This window comes from Meles meles, chromosome 14, assembly GCF_922984935.1.
Source record: "Meles meles chromosome 14, mMelMel3.1 paternal haplotype, whole genome shotgun sequence".
Taxonomy (NCBI): Eukaryota; Metazoa; Chordata; class Mammalia; order Carnivora; family Mustelidae; genus Meles; species Meles meles.
In genome coordinates this window covers 17,196,554-17,213,897 of record NC_060079.1, presented here as the reverse complement: position 1 = coordinate 17,213,897, position 17,344 = coordinate 17,196,554, and the positions used below count along the sequence as shown (strand labels likewise).

At 33.8% G+C, this 17,344-nt stretch overlaps 1 protein-coding gene across 8 annotated transcripts in view; it reads right to left on the bottom strand.

Moving 5' to 3' along the window:
* The window catches only part of NBEA (neurobeachin), a 687,041-nt gene that overhangs the window by 207,853 nt on the left and 461,844 nt on the right, over positions 1-17,344 (bottom strand). For all 8 annotated transcript variants that reach the window (XM_045977917.1, XM_045977919.1, XM_045977920.1 and 5 more), the window contains one exon: positions 5,486-5,629. In XM_045977917.1, coding sequence (XP_045833873.1) covers positions 5,486-5,629 — 144 coding nt within the window. The remainder of the gene's footprint in view (positions 1-5,485; positions 5,630-17,344) is intronic.

Below are 17,344 nucleotides of genomic sequence, written 5' to 3'. Positions count from 1 at the left end.
TGTGTGAAAAGGATTACAAAGGTACCACTTTGAAAAACCATATAAAAAATCCAAGTCTTGTATTTCAACACTTCTTTCCCATGTTGCTAGTTTTCTATACTAGTTACTCTTTTTCCCCCCCTAGTTACTCTTTTTAAATATTCAAAATAACATTATAATCCTTTGGTAATGGAATATCTTTTCCGAGTGATAAGGTATTTTTTGGTTAAGAGTCACAGTGGTATCTAGACTTTTAAAATGGGAACCTTAAGAACGTTTAGTTGAAATGATGCAATTAGCCGAAGCTGGGATGGAAGAAAGATTAATTTAGTTCTTACCCAGAAAAGTCAAGTGACGAGTTGGGTAATTTGAATAATTCAATTAATATGAGCAGATGATCTGATAATTCAAGCCCTTAAAAACTTAATTTTAATAGTTCAGAATTTTTTGTTTTGTTTTTTGTTTTTGGTATAAATTAACTAGATAATGATCTCAGCTCTCTAGTTTATTCCAACCTACATTAAATTTTTCAATGGGAACCTTATTAGGACAAGTAATTGTATTAGAAGGTTTCTTCATGGTTCAAAGGTACGTGGGATATGATCACTATACCTAAGGAATTTGCAATCTAAAAGGAGAGAGAAAACATATAGAAAGGAATCTTGTATAAGTATCTTAAAAATGACATGATCAAAACTTTATAGAGTTGGCTATAATAAAAAAGACAGATAGTGACCAGCATTAAGGATGTGGAGAAATGGGACCCTCAGACACTGCTGATAGGAATGTAAAGTGATGCAGCCACTTTGGAAAACAGCCTAGCAGTTCCTCAAAAAGTTAAAAATATAATTATTATTTGACCCAGCAATTTCATGCCTAGCTATATATTCAAGATAAATGAAAACATATGTTGACATAAAATGTTGTACATGAATGTTCACAGCAGCATTAATCACAGTAGCAAAAAGGTGGAAACACACCAAGTGTCCATCAATTAATGGATGATAAACAAAATGTGATATATCCATACAATGGATAGTCACCATTTATTCCCCATAAAAAGGGACACTCATGCTAAAACATGGATGAGTCTTGAAAACATTATGCTAAGTAAAAGAAGCTAGTCACAGAAGACTACATATTATACAATTATGTTTATATGAAATGTCCAGAAGAGTTAAATCTATGGAGATAGAAAGCCGATTAGTGGTCTTCCTGGGCTGTGGAGGGAACATGGGAAAATTGGTTGGAATAGCCAAAGGGTATGGAAGTTTCTTTTTTGGTGTGATGAAATGTTCTAAAATAGTGATAATTTGTTTTTAATAATTTGCAGAGCTGATAAACCATAAAGGACCACCATCATGATGAATTCAGAATTCCCCAATTTGGCAAAATTGGTAATATTTGGAAGTAACAATAGAGAAATCTGTACATATTCCAAGTCTGTTATGGAAAATATTTCTACTGTCAGTTGGTGTATGTGACAGAACTACTGCTCTAAAAAAAAAACGAGGTACATTTTATGAGCGGGACACAATTCTACCAGTTGAATTATATCATTCACTTTTACTTCACATAAATTTTAGTTACTCAGTAATTATTTGCAGAAATAACTTGCCATGTTGAGTTTCAAATTAAAGTATACATTGGGATTTTAGATTAAAATCAGTTGAATTATACTAATTAATTTCAGTGTTTTAGATAACAATATAATTAGTAAATTGAAATTTTTAGTTATATATGGCGTCTTAGGTGCTAATTCACTTTGGTGAGTCACTACAAACTAAAAAAGCAATTAAAATAAATTAAGTTAGATGTTATTAATATAATAATTACTTAATTCATTTGCATACTTCTATATTATAATTATATTAGCCATTTGCTACAATGCATAATAAATTGAGTAATTAATAATCACACACATTTAACTTGCCTCTTGAGATGAACAGCTTGGGAAGAAAGGGAACTAAAAGTGAAACAGAAAATTGTATGACATTTAAGTCTGTAGAACTTGGTGGACCATTTTATCTTTATTAAAACTAGACAACTCCAAAGCAAATGGAAAAAAAACCATGAGAGTCAATATTTAAATAAAACTGTGTTAAAATCTATCAGATTTTTTAAACTTACCAGAATGATTTTAGAGAACAGATACATAAAACTAAAATTAATTATTGTGCATATTCTTAGACTTCTAAATATAGTTTAATGGAACTAGTGTAAAAATTGAGGTATAAGCTGAGGATCTTGTTTTTATATCATTTTAGAAGAATCCTTAAGTATATACACATGCATATTTAAATATACTATTTGGCATATTTGAATTCAAATAAAATATGTATTTTTAAGGAAACACATTATTTTATTTACTTCTTAACCTTATACAAGCTCCTTAATCTCTCTTGGTCTCTATAGCCTCATTTGTAAAATTAGGGTAATAATAGTACCAAGCTCATAGAGTTATTGTGAATATTAAAGCTCTTTGAATGCTGCCTGGTTGTTACTTAGTAAGATAGGCTAGCTACTCTACTTTCTCTTTTTTCTTTTTATAAACAGAAACTGATCCTATCTTTTAAATCCCCAATATAATTAATCTTAACTAAATCAGTACTTTCCCTTAGTTTTCTATTCTAATTAACATTTTTTCCCCTGAAATTTAACTTGACTATTAAGAAATATTGCATATTGACAAATTATAATGCATAGTCTCCTCATCTGCGTGCTTGTCAGCAAAACAGGGCTTTTTAAGAACAGGAAAATGAATCATACTATTCAGCAGATTTAGGTTTACCATTATTATTGTAAAAATGGTGCCCTCATTCATAGAAAATCTAAAGTCTAAGAAGTCTAAGTACTTGTATATTTTTGAAGGTACATTTCTTATATTACTAATATGCAAGCCATGTCACTGAGTCATGAAAAAATAAACCTATAATTTTCATCTCAGAGTGGAAAATGGGCATTGGTTATTTTATATAGTATTTCCAGATACCAAGTATAGATTATATTAATTTTGTGCACAGATTTTAGGATCTCCTGGGTCTTAATGTAGACTTAGGTCTCCTGTGATCATGAAAGTATTCTCTAGGCAGCTTAGCACTGTTCAGTTATTTAGAACAATAAGTTACCTATAAGAAGGCCATTATCCTTTAACAATTTTTAATTTCTGAGACAAAGACAACAAAATGGTTACATATTTATGTGGTCTGAAATTTTATTAACAGCTGATTTTTAAAAATCTAAGAATAGTGGTTTGTAATTAACTTCCAAAAATGATTTTTATGTGACATCACTATCACACCAGTCTAGGTAATTAATAGGCCTCAGCATTTACAAAATGAATCTATACATTCCTATATTATGTAGACTATTTCCTGTACCCTTACTTCTTTCACAAAACATCCATCCCTTCCTTCTTTTCTACTGAATTCAAAGCTCAGAGTAACATTTGTGGACTGCTATTTTGAAGAGGAACATTATAGATTAGATAGGGGATCAATATTTTAGGACAGTTTGTAAGATTTATCAGACACAAGGATTCCGTAAAAAGAGTATGAATTAGAACCAGGTGGAAATGGGTAGGAATGGATCTGCTCAAGGAAAAGTCTACTTAAAAGAGAGAAGTTAAAGGAGTCTTGACAGAGTGAGTTGGTCAAGAGCCACACAATTAGATTTTAAAATAATTTACTGCAAGCATACTTTCACTGTTCTTTAGATATTTTAACTTAATGTTATTTGGGGAATTTTGCTTATAAGCATAAATTAATATTAATAATTACTCTAGCTACCATCAAAGGAGAGAAATATAAAGAAGTTATGAGTCTTTATTGGATTTTGCCTCTGGTAGTTTGGGGCAGATCTTATTACAATAAACTTCAGGGTATCAGCCAAATTTGTATCACCTAATTAATTACCTTTATTTTTTTTAAGATTTTATTTATTTATTTATTTGACAGAGGGGTGGGGGAGGCAGGCTCCCTGCTGAGCAGAGAGCCTGATGTGGGGCTCGATCCCAAGACCCTGAGATCACGACCTAAGCCCAAGGCAGAGGCTTAACCCACTGAGCCACGCAGGTGCCCCTAATTAATTACCTTTATAATAGGAACTAAGGACCAGAGAGTCTAAACTAAACTGTATAATAATTGAACCTATTTATCAACATATGTGGATGAGGAAAGATGACATATTATCTGAAAAGGTCATAAATCGTGTTTATAATTTTTATTTTGTTCTTTAGGATCAAGAATAAGACCAGAAAAAGAGAAAACCAATCCTTGGGCAAAAAGAAATCACAGACTTCATTTGCTTAAATTTTCAAATGGCCTCAGAGAAAATCTCTGAACAAACCAAACACAAAAGCAATAAAACCAAACTTCAACATTTACTCAGGAATTCAAGGCAAACATCTGTTCATAGACGTAGGATTACTTTTAAATAGGACAAATAATTTTCATCACACAGAAATGTTAGTGACATAGGTATATCCAGGAGCTGGCCTTTGAGTAACTTATTAAACATTCTCTAGAAGGGAGAGAATAAGGTGCCATCTCTAGTTTACAATTAATAAGAACATCCCTTTGATAAAAAGAGAAATCTCTAATTGACAGAAACATCATTGGAAGCTTTCATAAAGCCCGATAATTTTCAGCACACTTCTGGAAACAGGAGTGCAATTTTGTAAACTGAATGTTAAGAACAAGTCCACTTTTCTATTGCTACCTGCACAGCGGTGTACGGGCTGGAAACACAGAATGAAGGTAAGACTCAGCCACTACTTGAGCAGGAGTTTTTAACTTGAAATTTAGGATATGATTCTATAGACTGGTTTCCAGGTTTCAGTGAACCCTCCAAAATTGTGTGTAAAATTATACCTGCACCTTCATGAGGCAATGTGTTTTCACAGATTCTCAAAGGTAGTTTAAAACCCAAACAAGGTTATGGGCCCAGACCTATATCCATATCCCACATGGTCACTGCAGATACTGCTCTCAATTGACCTTACACCGGCACCAGGACAAGATGAAAACAACAGTGTCTGCTAATGGTGGAGATGAGCAGTGTGGGTATACAGAAAAACACCAGGAACATTCCAAAGAGTGGTAGCAAATTTGAGTGTCTGCTGGCTGAAGTGGCCATTGTTCATGGCTGTTAGCAAGCTAGAGTCACTCGTAAGTCAGTGAGACTATTATTCTGTCCCCTTCCAATTATTCAGGCAGTTAGATGGGACTTCTGCTATAAGCTATCTCTCCTATATTAAAAAGTTGTCCTCATTACAAACAAAGTAGATGCAGCTATTCATTCATTAGTAGTAAAATACATGTTTGTCTGATATGCACTTTCCTCTCTCCAATACTAGGATTGTGATGAAGTAAATTATTAACGGTCACATGATTCAGTATCGTTCCAACCACTGGCACCAACTCATTCACCAGGAGATAGATTTTAAGTTCAGGAACTTTGCAGGTATTTCTTACAACAAACAGAAGAAAGATATTTAAACATTTACCTGCAAGATTGTCAATTTCTTTCTCCTGCAGGAGACTGACTGCATCATCATCTCCTTCCAGCATAAGTTCTGTCTCTGCGTTTTGATTCACTATTGCTTGACTTCTGAAGGCTTTCTTGGACTTTACCACATCTTCTTCAGTGCCTAATCACAGAGGAAATATAATAATTTAGGTGATTATGATTATTTGACTTTCAGTATTAAAAATAATCTGTTACTTTCTTATAACTATATGCTGCATTTATGTATGAGTTTACAATTACAGAACATTTTTACCTTCTTTATCTTGTTTGCTGTTCAAAATAACTCTGAGAAAGGCGGGGGGTGGGGAAGGTGTAATCAATCACCTACCCCTATTTTACAGAGGAGGAAACAGGATGAAAAAGCTCATTTCTCACTGAGGGACCTGGCCCCCAGAGTTGGCCAGTGGTAGAGAAAAGACTATAAATCCACATCTTGAGGCTCTAACATCACCACTTTCTATAAAAAATCTGCACCTCACCACAAGATTGGGTTTCTGATACATAAAAGTACACAATTTTGCATAATTATACTTTTCTGTGAATTAGAGAATCAAATGATCAGATCATTTTTGAAAGTAGATAAGGATGAAGAAAACAAGAACGTGTCCACATCTGAAGAGTGCAGTGATTGTCGCTGCGAAGTTACAAATGCCATGTGGAGTTAGGAATGATGGCCACACAAAATGGACTGCGCAACAGCTATTTCCTTCACAGTCAGTGAAAGCAATAATGGTTTTCAAAACTGATAGCCTTATTTTGTTATATAAAATAGAATAGAAGGCCAAAAATACAAAAACAAAGTCATAAAAATTGAAATATTGTCAAACCTGACCTAGCATTAACATGTCAGTCAGTGTAAAGGTTAGAAATTACACTGCATTGGAATCTCTCGTGGATTTGACTCCTTAACAGATATAATTCAATGTTTATATTTCAATATTACATTTCAATATTTTAAGGAAAAGCCACTTCGGCTACCGGCTTTGGCAGGTGGTGATGATTCTAAAATTATCTGAATAGCAAGTAAATTTATACACACACACACACACACACTCACATTTATTTATTTACTTATTTATTTATTTATATATTTCATATCACTTGAGGTTGGAATTCAGCCTGGAAGAGAATGTAATTTACTGTGTTCTAGCCATAGTATTAGTATATAGGCTTCAAGGAAGCAGCATTTCCTGGGAAAATACCTACACATGTCATAAGGTGTGGTGGATGTATTCCTGAAAATGGGAGCCTAATAAATCACTCCTGCGTGGTGGTGTTGTATCACAGTTCTGGGGACTGATAAGGTGTCTGTGTACATACGCAATCGCTCTCCAAATCCTGCCATGACTTTGGCCAAAATGCCCTCCAGTTAACGATTAACAATACTTTTGGTCATTCTCCCAGGCCCAATATAGGACTTCTGATAGCCCATTACGGTCTATGGTATCTGCTCAACCATTGTTTTGGAAGTACATTTAGGTGCCCTCACACTTGCATTGTAAAAGTATTAGTCTATTTCATTGCAACTTGCATGCTTCTTTTTGTTAGCGACGCAGAGCCAAGTCTGTTCACTAAAACATTAATAAGTTGGCTCAAAAGTAGCACATATAGGAGTAAAAAACACACGAGGAACACAGTCATGACACAAAGGCACTGCAGAATGTAACTGTCACAGAGGTACAGTCTGTCTTCCTAGCTCTGACTGGATAACAGCATTTAGAAAGCATAGCTAAAATAGAGCATAACAGCATCAAGTAATATATTGTTAAATATATATTTTGATAAGTACTTCAGAAACAAACAGTATTATTACAACTCAGTGCTACATGGCAGGTGAGGGGCATTAAATGGGTTATATGTACACTTTTCTCTCAGTGGCCCTCAGATGATTCTTACTTCTGGAATAAAAGACTTAGGACTGATTACTGAATGCTCCAGAACCTTATTTTAATTTTATTTGGTTTCTTGATGATATAAAGCCAGTGAAACAGAACTCTTCTGGGGGTAGCTATCCTTATAACTTGTTTGCTTCTTGGGTAGTAACTTAATTAAAGAAACTCAGAGCTTGCATCATCTGAGAACAAGAGGCGAATCCAATCATTAACAACCGAGAAGCCTCTCCTGAAGTCCTTATAGCCATATTTCTATTAGACATCTGCAGCTGGATATTCATAGTTCCACATTTACCTAACCGAATGCATCATCTATTAGTTCTCCACCTCCCCCGATTTTGATCAACCCACTTACTTAAGCCATGAACCTAGGGGTCATCCTGGTGACTGCCGTGGCCTGGGCTCAGGCCACCATTGTTTTGGTCTGGAGGTCTTCAATAGCTCCATTATTTACACCATCCCGCACATTTTTGTCAGAGTGATTATTACAAAGCAAAAATAAGTGGAGGATATTTGCCTGCTGCATATTGTTTCCCCCCAATCAACAACACTCAATGCAAGGCTTATATGATAGGAGTCCCAATATAAACTCCTTAGCATGGCTGGGCCAGGCCTTTTATCCTCTCAATACAAGCTTTGAGTTATCTTTTCTCTATCATCAACAATACGAACCACTTATAGCTCTTCAAACCTTCTTACCTGGGCTAATATTATTCCTTCTATATGGTATATTCCTTTCTTCCTCCTTTTTGGGGCTCATTCCTATTCGATCTTCCAAACTTACCTCCGTTGGGGGCCTTTCCTAGCCAACTACTCTGTACTTTCACAGTTGACACAGAACTCTACCACACTGTACAGGTGTAATCTGTTATGTGCTTGTCTTCTCCACAGGGCTCCAGCCTCGTTTCTGCAGCCTCAGTGTGGGGCACCCAGCAGACTTGTAACAAACATAACCCAAACGGAGTTCAACTCCTACCCACTCTGTTTTCTTGTTTCTGATTTCTTAAGGTAAATTTGTGTGCCCCTTCCTTGAAGATTTCATCACACCTTATAAATCCTATTACTGCAGTCGTAGCAACAAGCTTCAGTCTTTGTATTCTTAGTTTTCAGCACACTGCCTGGCACAGAGCAAGCCCTCATATCGGCCAAACAAATGAATAAACTGAGACATAAAATTTACCTCTGGATATTTCTTAACCTGAAGATCCTAAGATTTCTCAGAGAGTCCTGGTGATTTGCCTCCAGTTTGGGGACCAATTGGAGAATTTATGTATTTACATGAAAGAGAACTTGGTTCCTTATATGAAATAATCAATACAACTCTTTAAGTATGAGTCAGCCTGATAAAACAAATTTCCCCTTGTGGACAACCATATTTAATCTGCTTTGTCATTAAGAAAAGAGATATACATTACTCTTGTGTTATTAAAATTAAAATCTACAAATAAAGTAAATGTAGTCAAAGAAAGGTGAGCTCTGAAATGTGTATTAAGCTTTCACTTTTATCCTCTCTGGTTTTAAAACAGTAAAACAATTATGTCTTTAAGAGGCATATAGTAGACTGATCCATAACGACACGCTGAACTTACCATCCCTGTTGAAGTGTTATCAGTCTGTAGCTCAGTAAACTTTCTGATTTTATGGTACTGCATGAAACATTTATCTAAATTAAAGTGTACAAGATCCAAAGGTGCATTTCAATCACAATATCTTTTATGAATTAGAGTTTCATTCATCAAAATTACAAGTAAAAAGAGGTAAGGTCTCAAAGGGCTGTCTCATTACAAGGCTTATAAACACTGTCCTTAGAAAGAATTGGTTTAACACCCAACAAATCAAAATCTGATTGGGAAGAGAATTTACTAGAGATAATCTATCTTCACAAGACATGTTGGACTGAGTGCACTTCTTGGCCTCTTTAGCCATTCATCAAGAAATTAACAAGCGAATACTACAAACCACCAGATCTCCCTGTGATCTGAAATTGTGAATTATGTGAATTTGAAAATGTGAATTATGTGTAAAAAGTTGGATAGTATAGGCATATATACTTATTTACTAAGAAGACATCAAAATGCCATAAATTAGGTTCAGAAGTAATAATATACCACCAAATTATAGATTAATCCAAATCCAAAATTATTTTTACCTTTTTTCCATATTGTGTGACAAATAACAACTACAGAAAAACATTCTATACTCATAAGATTTCTTAGTAAATATATATGCCTGTAGTTCTGTGGGTAAAACATTATCTAGTATAGAATAATGTATTAGACAAAACTAAAGTTCTTTCAATAAATTTATTTTAACAAATAGGATCCATAGAAACAAAGTGTATTTAAAACCAAAGTAACAAAAGAACTAAAATGTTTCTAGGATTGTTACTATACTCTAATATTACTCTATAATTATATTATTATTATCTTTTAAATAAGTATAAGTTAAAATATAGAAATGACAAGTTGGAAACATTAACTTATTTTAATAATATTCAGAGAATATGTCTATCTGGAAAGTGGACAGTCAAGGCGAAGAAGTTATTTTATTTGTTCTTATTTATTGACAAATATAGTTAATGTAAAGAAAAAGACTCCATGGTAGTTTATCTGTTTAAGGGATTATTCTATACATATTCTATACATCTCTAAAACATCTATACTAATAAAGATGAAAAGTAATTTATAGCGATAGGGAAGCTGTAAATAATATATGTGTGGCTAATACAGACAGAGGAAAGATATAAACCTGTAACATGCCAATTTTAGAGAGCATCCACTTCTTACCAGTTTTGTGCTATTATTTATTTTGCATTAAGTATAGAAATATGGCTTTAATTTATTAAAAATTTAATTAAAATATAAAAATTTTATAAAAAATATGTATGTATGTGTCCATCTAATGTGAGTCTGCTGTGTAAGAATACATTTTCAATGTTATTTGATCTGTGCAATTAAATACATGGTCTATGACTCGTGATCTGGCCCCTACTTCTTTAACCTCACTATTTTACCAGTTTGGTACCTTCACATCTTATATTCCCCAAGAGCTGGATGTTTCTGTTCCCAAACATGCAACACTTTTCAAGCATTTAAATCTGACCTATGTAATTTCTCTTACATGGAATTCTCTTACTTGCCTTGTCCTTCAAGATTCAGTGTAGTTGATTACTCCCTTTTCGTATAAACTTTGTATCTTACAAATAAGTCAAAATATATTACCATGATTTTTGGATATTTTTTTCTGGAGTCTTTTTATTTGGGTATTATCTTATTAAATATGTGTCAAATATCAAACAAAGTGGCAATCAATAATGTCGAATGAGCACGTGAAAACAGAAGCCTAATTCACACGGTCATCATTTTATATGCACACTACGTAAATTATTTCTCTTTATGTCCTTGATAGTCTTGTAAATGCTAGATATGAGCTTTGCAATTCTAACTTTATTTTCATCCCAAACGTCTATTAAGAACATATTTTTAAAAGATATTTAGACCAATCTCTGGACTTCTTTTTCTCAACTTCACGTGAAAGAGGAAATAAGTATTTATCAACCAAACTCCCACAGGGTTACTGCAATGTTAAAATGAGACAATGGATACTAAAATACTTTGAAATGTGTGAAAAGCTTACTTATATAATAAGCTTTCAAAACGACTGTTAAGATTTTCGTAAAATACATGGATTAGCAAGAAATATTAGAAGAGTTTACTAAGTGTACAACTCAAAATTGAACAAGAATACAGCCAGTGCTTTACTGCTTATAATAATGCTTCTAACATTTATATGAAGGAGGAAAAAAGCAGGCTGATGTGAGGATTAAAAAACTCAAGATAACTCATGCATGTAAGGTTTCAGTACAGTGCCTGACAAACAACTAATGCTTTCCTTTCCTTCAGTTGCGATTAATCTTTTTCCCTCTGCCATGCTGTCATTACTCTGTTTATATTCACTACAATGAAATATGAGCTTTCATCTCCTCCACTGATGGTATGCTCCCTGAAGACAGGAAGGATAGCTTGTGGACAGGTGCCATGAAGTGTTTGTGAAATTAAATGGAGTGTAAACAGCTTACATTAAAAAACTTTTTCCTCCCAATAAACATAATATTCATTTAAAGATATTGTTAAATAAAACTACACAAGTATCAATGTATTTGACATGTGTTTTGATTTTCTATATCGGTATGTTAAGAATATAAGAATTTTTAATATCTTAGATATCTGAAGGAAAAGAACAGCTTTCTCAACAATGTTGTTTTTTTTTTGTTATCAGAATTTGCTTTAGAGAATTATACATAGACAATGAATTTAATATATACTTTCCTTCTATCACTGGAAGAAAATGGGCAGAAGAGAAATTCAGTTTATTTCAATTTTGTCTAAATGTAACATCAGGAACAATTCCAATGTTTCTAAACATCTGGAAGTCAGTTTCACAAAATGACATTCTTTTGTGAAAGAGAAATTCTTTTCAATATATACCACTTCATGATATTTCTAGCTTGTAAAATATGTTTTGACAAAATCTACCTCATGTAAATAAGATAAAATGCTGCAATTCAAGGTCAGTTATATAAAGGTGAATAATATAAAAAAATGCTGCAATTCATTTTCAAATCTAAATGCTTTCCTTTAGAAGTTTTAATGACATATGAATTCCTTGGGGTATTTTAAAATAAAGATTACTTTTTCCTCATTAAAGCTGAAACCAGAACTACAAATACTTTTATACAACAGTGCTTTTAGTAACTTTAAGAGATATTATTTAATTTTCATGAAAAAGGAACGATTTTAAGATAAATGTACCTTTCAACTAATTACATTAGATATGGTGACATGTTATCATGCAATAATAGGTACGAATCAATCTACTGCTGAGAACTTTATAATGTTGAATATTTCCAAGAAGATGAAAGAACATTTTTTACTATATTGAGAAACTTATGACTCAAAATATTTTATTCTGACCTTAACATGAAAGCATGTGTGTGTGTTATATATACACATATGTAACACACATACACACAACACACTTTACTATTTTAGTAAAAAGTAAATATGTTTCATTGTCAGTAATTTAAATTCAAAATTAAATTTTGTGTTTGCTTTTCCCCTTTTTTTTGATTTTATATTTTTTATTTTTTTATAAACATATAATGTATTTTTATCCCCAGGGTTACAGGTCTGTGAATCGCCAGGTTTACACACTTCACAGCACTCACCATAGCACATACCCTCCCCAATGTCCATATGTCTTTGCCTTTATACACAGACATAGCATTTCTTTCCTCAAAAAATATAAATAATGCTGACATAAAAGGAGAGGCCTGCTAAAGACTAAGGACTAAAAGAAATCATGTTTTATATAGAACAGTATTCAAAAAACCCTCATACTTAGCGGTAGAAACATCCTAATGATAAAAACCTGTTAGTGATACTGAATGAAACACTACTAATAGAATGACTAGAAATCTCAGGTATCTTTTTTTCTCTTTTATAACTAGTGCTGAGTCCGGAGACTCACTTCATCAACACAAAACCGTTTTACAAAAGCAAGTATTTTCACAAATGAAATAGATGGTTTTTATTTGCTGTTTCAAATATACTTTAAGTAAAAATCTGAATGGTTATTGACCAGATTTAATAAACACAGAGAAGAAATCCAGACAGTTCAGACACCAAATTCCTCCTTTCTTAGTTGTGGGTATTTTAATTTGAATGCATTAGATTTAACTGTGGTTCCCACTTCATTTTTGCTGACTAAGAATATATTTAATAACCGAAAGAGGTATTATCCAAACTATCAAAAAACTAAAAACACAAGATACTAGGCTTCAAATTTATAATGAACTTGATTCCGAAATAGTAATCTTTGCCTAAATCAATAATTGATTTTACTTCTGGTCCATTTTAGCACATCCTCATAGCACATAAAATCAGAGTGCAGCATAGCATCCTTTGTGTTTTTACCAATGAAGAACTTGCTTAGACTTTTGTTTCAAACCAGACAAACACTGTATCTGCAGGTATGCTCTTCTCAAAGAAAATATTCAGTGGAATGGTAAAATGTAGAATTAGCAGTATAGGCATTAAGATAAAGTATTCACAGGTATTATTCTAAGTGGTAAATTCTTATTCAGATTAGTTATGCTTGTAAACGATTGACTGGACTATAAGAAATAAAATAAGAAAATGGCTACCTAACATCAACAGTTATTGCTCAGTGGAAAAGGACATCAAGGACACTTGCAAGTAAAAGAATTGGATCAATATTAACGTGATTTTCATTTCATGCTTCCCCAACTCCAGTAAGCTGACAATACACTCTGATTATGTGAACTGCCTCAGAGTAACACAGAAAAGGTTATTAGAGCAAGAGGTGGAAATGGAATGCACTTTTTATATTGACAGGCCTGCTAATAGAGTACACTGATTTTCCAAGACATGCAATGCATTTTTACAATTTGGTTCTGACAGCAAAAATGGAATTTCATTTATTCCTAATTCAAAATATTCATATGTAAGCAATATTTCTGAGAGCAGACCAGCAAAGGGGATATTCTCAAACAGCATTTTTGAACTGAAAAAAATGCAATTAAAAAGGCGCAAGAAAATATTATTGAATTTAAGTGCACCACTATATAAGTATAAAATGCTAACTTAATAAACTTCTTAATGGAGTGAATGTAGAAAACTGCATTCTGTGCTTTTTAAAGGAAATTTGATAAATCATATTTTAAGAATATACATGATGATAAATGTGGAATCCCTGTGCATTTTAGACTGGATATTACTTGATAGGCTTTTGATTAGCCATGAAGTTAGGGTAATTTTAAAATATTTGAACTAGGATTTTATTATATTAAAAATCACATGGCACACTTTACTTGTGGGAAAAAAATGCTAAAACATATAGAAAACTTGGGGCAGTTTGGAACCCTCTAAAAATCATACAGAATCGAAATGATGCATTATTCATCTTTGTGATTATATGAGTACACGGCTTAGTGTTTGGCTCCTATGTTAAAATGCGCTTAGAAAAAGAGTAGTATGAAATTAAGTCCACCAAAAAGAGCAAAGACAGCTATGTTTACATGGTTGTCTGTAGTGACTTTTATCTTTGTTCTGTACTTCTCTGGCATTTCTAGATTTTTTACAATGAGCATGTTTGTCTTCAGGAAGGAAAGAAGGAAGGAAGAAAAGAAGGAAGAAAGGAAGAAAAAAGAATTAAAGAAACCTTGCATGATTGAGTCAGGAGGAGTAGATGGTAGATGAGTCGTAGAATGGAATAAAGTTCTGGCAATCCTGGGAATTAAAGAAAAGATGATTCGGGCAACTTAAAGGAGGGCTGAGAGGGTGGGCACGCTTCCCTGGCAGTGGGTGGCATCAACCTGGGGAATGATGCTTGTTTTTCTTCGAAAAGCCTGTCACACACTTCCATGTGCAAAATTTACTTTAAAACCCTGGGAAATGGGAGTAGGATGTATTTTGGCTAGATAAGCAACTGGCTCAGAAACATGGAAGAATAAAAGTAATAAACAAAAATTTCTTTTTAAGTATAAAAAATTGGAATAGCTAAGAGGTGGGGGCTGGTTATGTAAAGCATTTTTAAAAACACCCAGAACATTTTAAAGTACATTTTCATAAATGACACAGGAGTGCATTCTATAAATGACACTAAGTTCATCTGTACTAAAGTGGGGAAATGCTCAATAATGCTCTTGCAGTTAAGAAAATTCCATATGTACCAACAGGAACACACTGTACAGTAAGAGAAGGGTATTGAGATTGAGTTTTTGTTCTCTCTACCACTTATTAGTTAGCATGTCACCTAACTTCTCTGGTCTGTCATTTTCTCAAATAAAAATTCATTAATGGCTCTACCTATTGAGAAGTCCTTGTACAAAATGGTTTCTAACAGACCTTTCAGCCTCATTTTTTACCATGTCCCCACACTGTCCTGTGTTCCACCACATACCACCATCTTGCATTATGTCATGTGTGGTCCCTTGCTCCACATGGCCACCCTCTCACCTACTGGCTCGGGAAGATCTCTATTCACCCTTTCAAGTCCAGCTAAAATTTATTTCTTCAATTAGGCAAACCCCTTCACTGAGCTCAGACAGCATTTTATACACATCAATAAAAAATATCATAGTGCACTGTAATTATTTCTAAATGCCAACTGTGTATACACTTTGTGAAAAATTAGTCTAAAAGAATATAAGTAAAATTATGAACAGTTCTATGCCACTCAGCAATAATATAATTTTGTCAGCTCTCTATCTTAAACAGCCTTTGATGCTTTAAGTGGAAATAAAGTGCTGACATAAAAAATACATTTCAAAATTTGAAAACACCATATTTGTAGACCTATTTCACAGGACTCCCATCCTTCAATGTTATAACTGAAAATGATGAGAAGATGGGGCTAAAATACCATATGTATACCTTGAAATTAATCAATTATCAATTAAATTAAAAAAGCAGCAGTGAAAAAAAAAACCCAGCAACTAAATGCACAGAATTGAATTAATGTGTATACTCTAAATGAAATAAATAGAAGATATCATTTCCTGTTTTCAAATGGTTTATATCTCAGATTATGACACATCTAAAATCAGGTATTTTCTGAAATCATTATGAAGTGGCTGAGCACAAAATGCAAAATATTGAGGCCATTTAAAGGAATACATTAGGCTCTTTTATGCCTTCATGTCTTGGTAATGTCTTTAACTACTGCCATTCCTGGTTCACCTGGTCTTCTCACAAGACAGTTCTAAGTAGTTACTTGTGCGAAGTCTACTCCAACCCACCAGACCCAGAGTTAGTCACTCTCTCACCTGTGCTCCTTTTTGAATGACTATGACTACCTCTGTCTATGATAACCATTTCTCTCCAGTAGGCTAGGATTTTTTAACGTTGGGACTAGTGACATTTAGGGCTGGATTTGTGCTGTCATTGTTCTGTGGAAACTCTCCTGTGCATGACAGGATATTTTAGCAGCAGTCTCTGTTCAGTAGATGCTCGTAACACACGTGCACCTCCCCAACTGTTACAAAGCACCACACTACACTGTGCGCTCCTAGAAGGTAGAAACTGTCTCAAACTCTGAAGCCAGCATCTAGCACACGCTTGGCATGCAGAAGATATTCAATAAATGCTCTTAAAGGAATAAGGTTATTTGATTTTTTCTGAATCTGTTTAAAGCCTACCATCTGAATCTTCAACACAAAACGGAGTTGTTAGAACATTTGTTTTTTTAAAGATTTAATTTATTTGACAGAGAGAGAGATCACAAGTAGGCAGAGCAGCAGGCAGAGAGAGAAGGGGAAGCAGGCTCCCTGCTGAGGAGAGAGCCCGATTCGGGGTTCGATCCAGGACCCCGAGATCATAACCTGAACTGAAGGCAGAGGCTTAACCCACTGAGCCACCCAGGTGCCCCAGAACATCTGTTGATACAAAAATGCTATATAGTCTGTGAAATGCATTTGATAAGAATATCTTATAACTTAGCAATTATATAATCTGTTTTAATTATTTTAAGAGACTATAAGAACCAAAGGGTAAAGGGGTGCCTGGTGGCTCAGTGTGTTCTGCATCTGCCTTGGGCTCAGGTCATGATCTTAGGGTCCCTTCTCAGTGGGGAGTCTGCTTCTCCTTTTCCCTCTGACTTTCCCCAGTCTTGCTTTCACTCACTCATGTGCTCTCTCAAACGAATAAAGAAAAAAAATCTTAAAAAAAGAAAAAAAAGAACCAAAGAGTGAAGAGAATGCTATGATATTAAAATATGACACTGGTACCAAAAAGAGCTGAAAGATGGTCCCCTACATGTCTTTTCTCCCTCTCTTTTCGAAGAGTTTACATCATTCACTTTTCAGTGAATTATTTTAACCATAATCAGATCACCTAGTTCATTCCAAATATGGAGAGTCAATT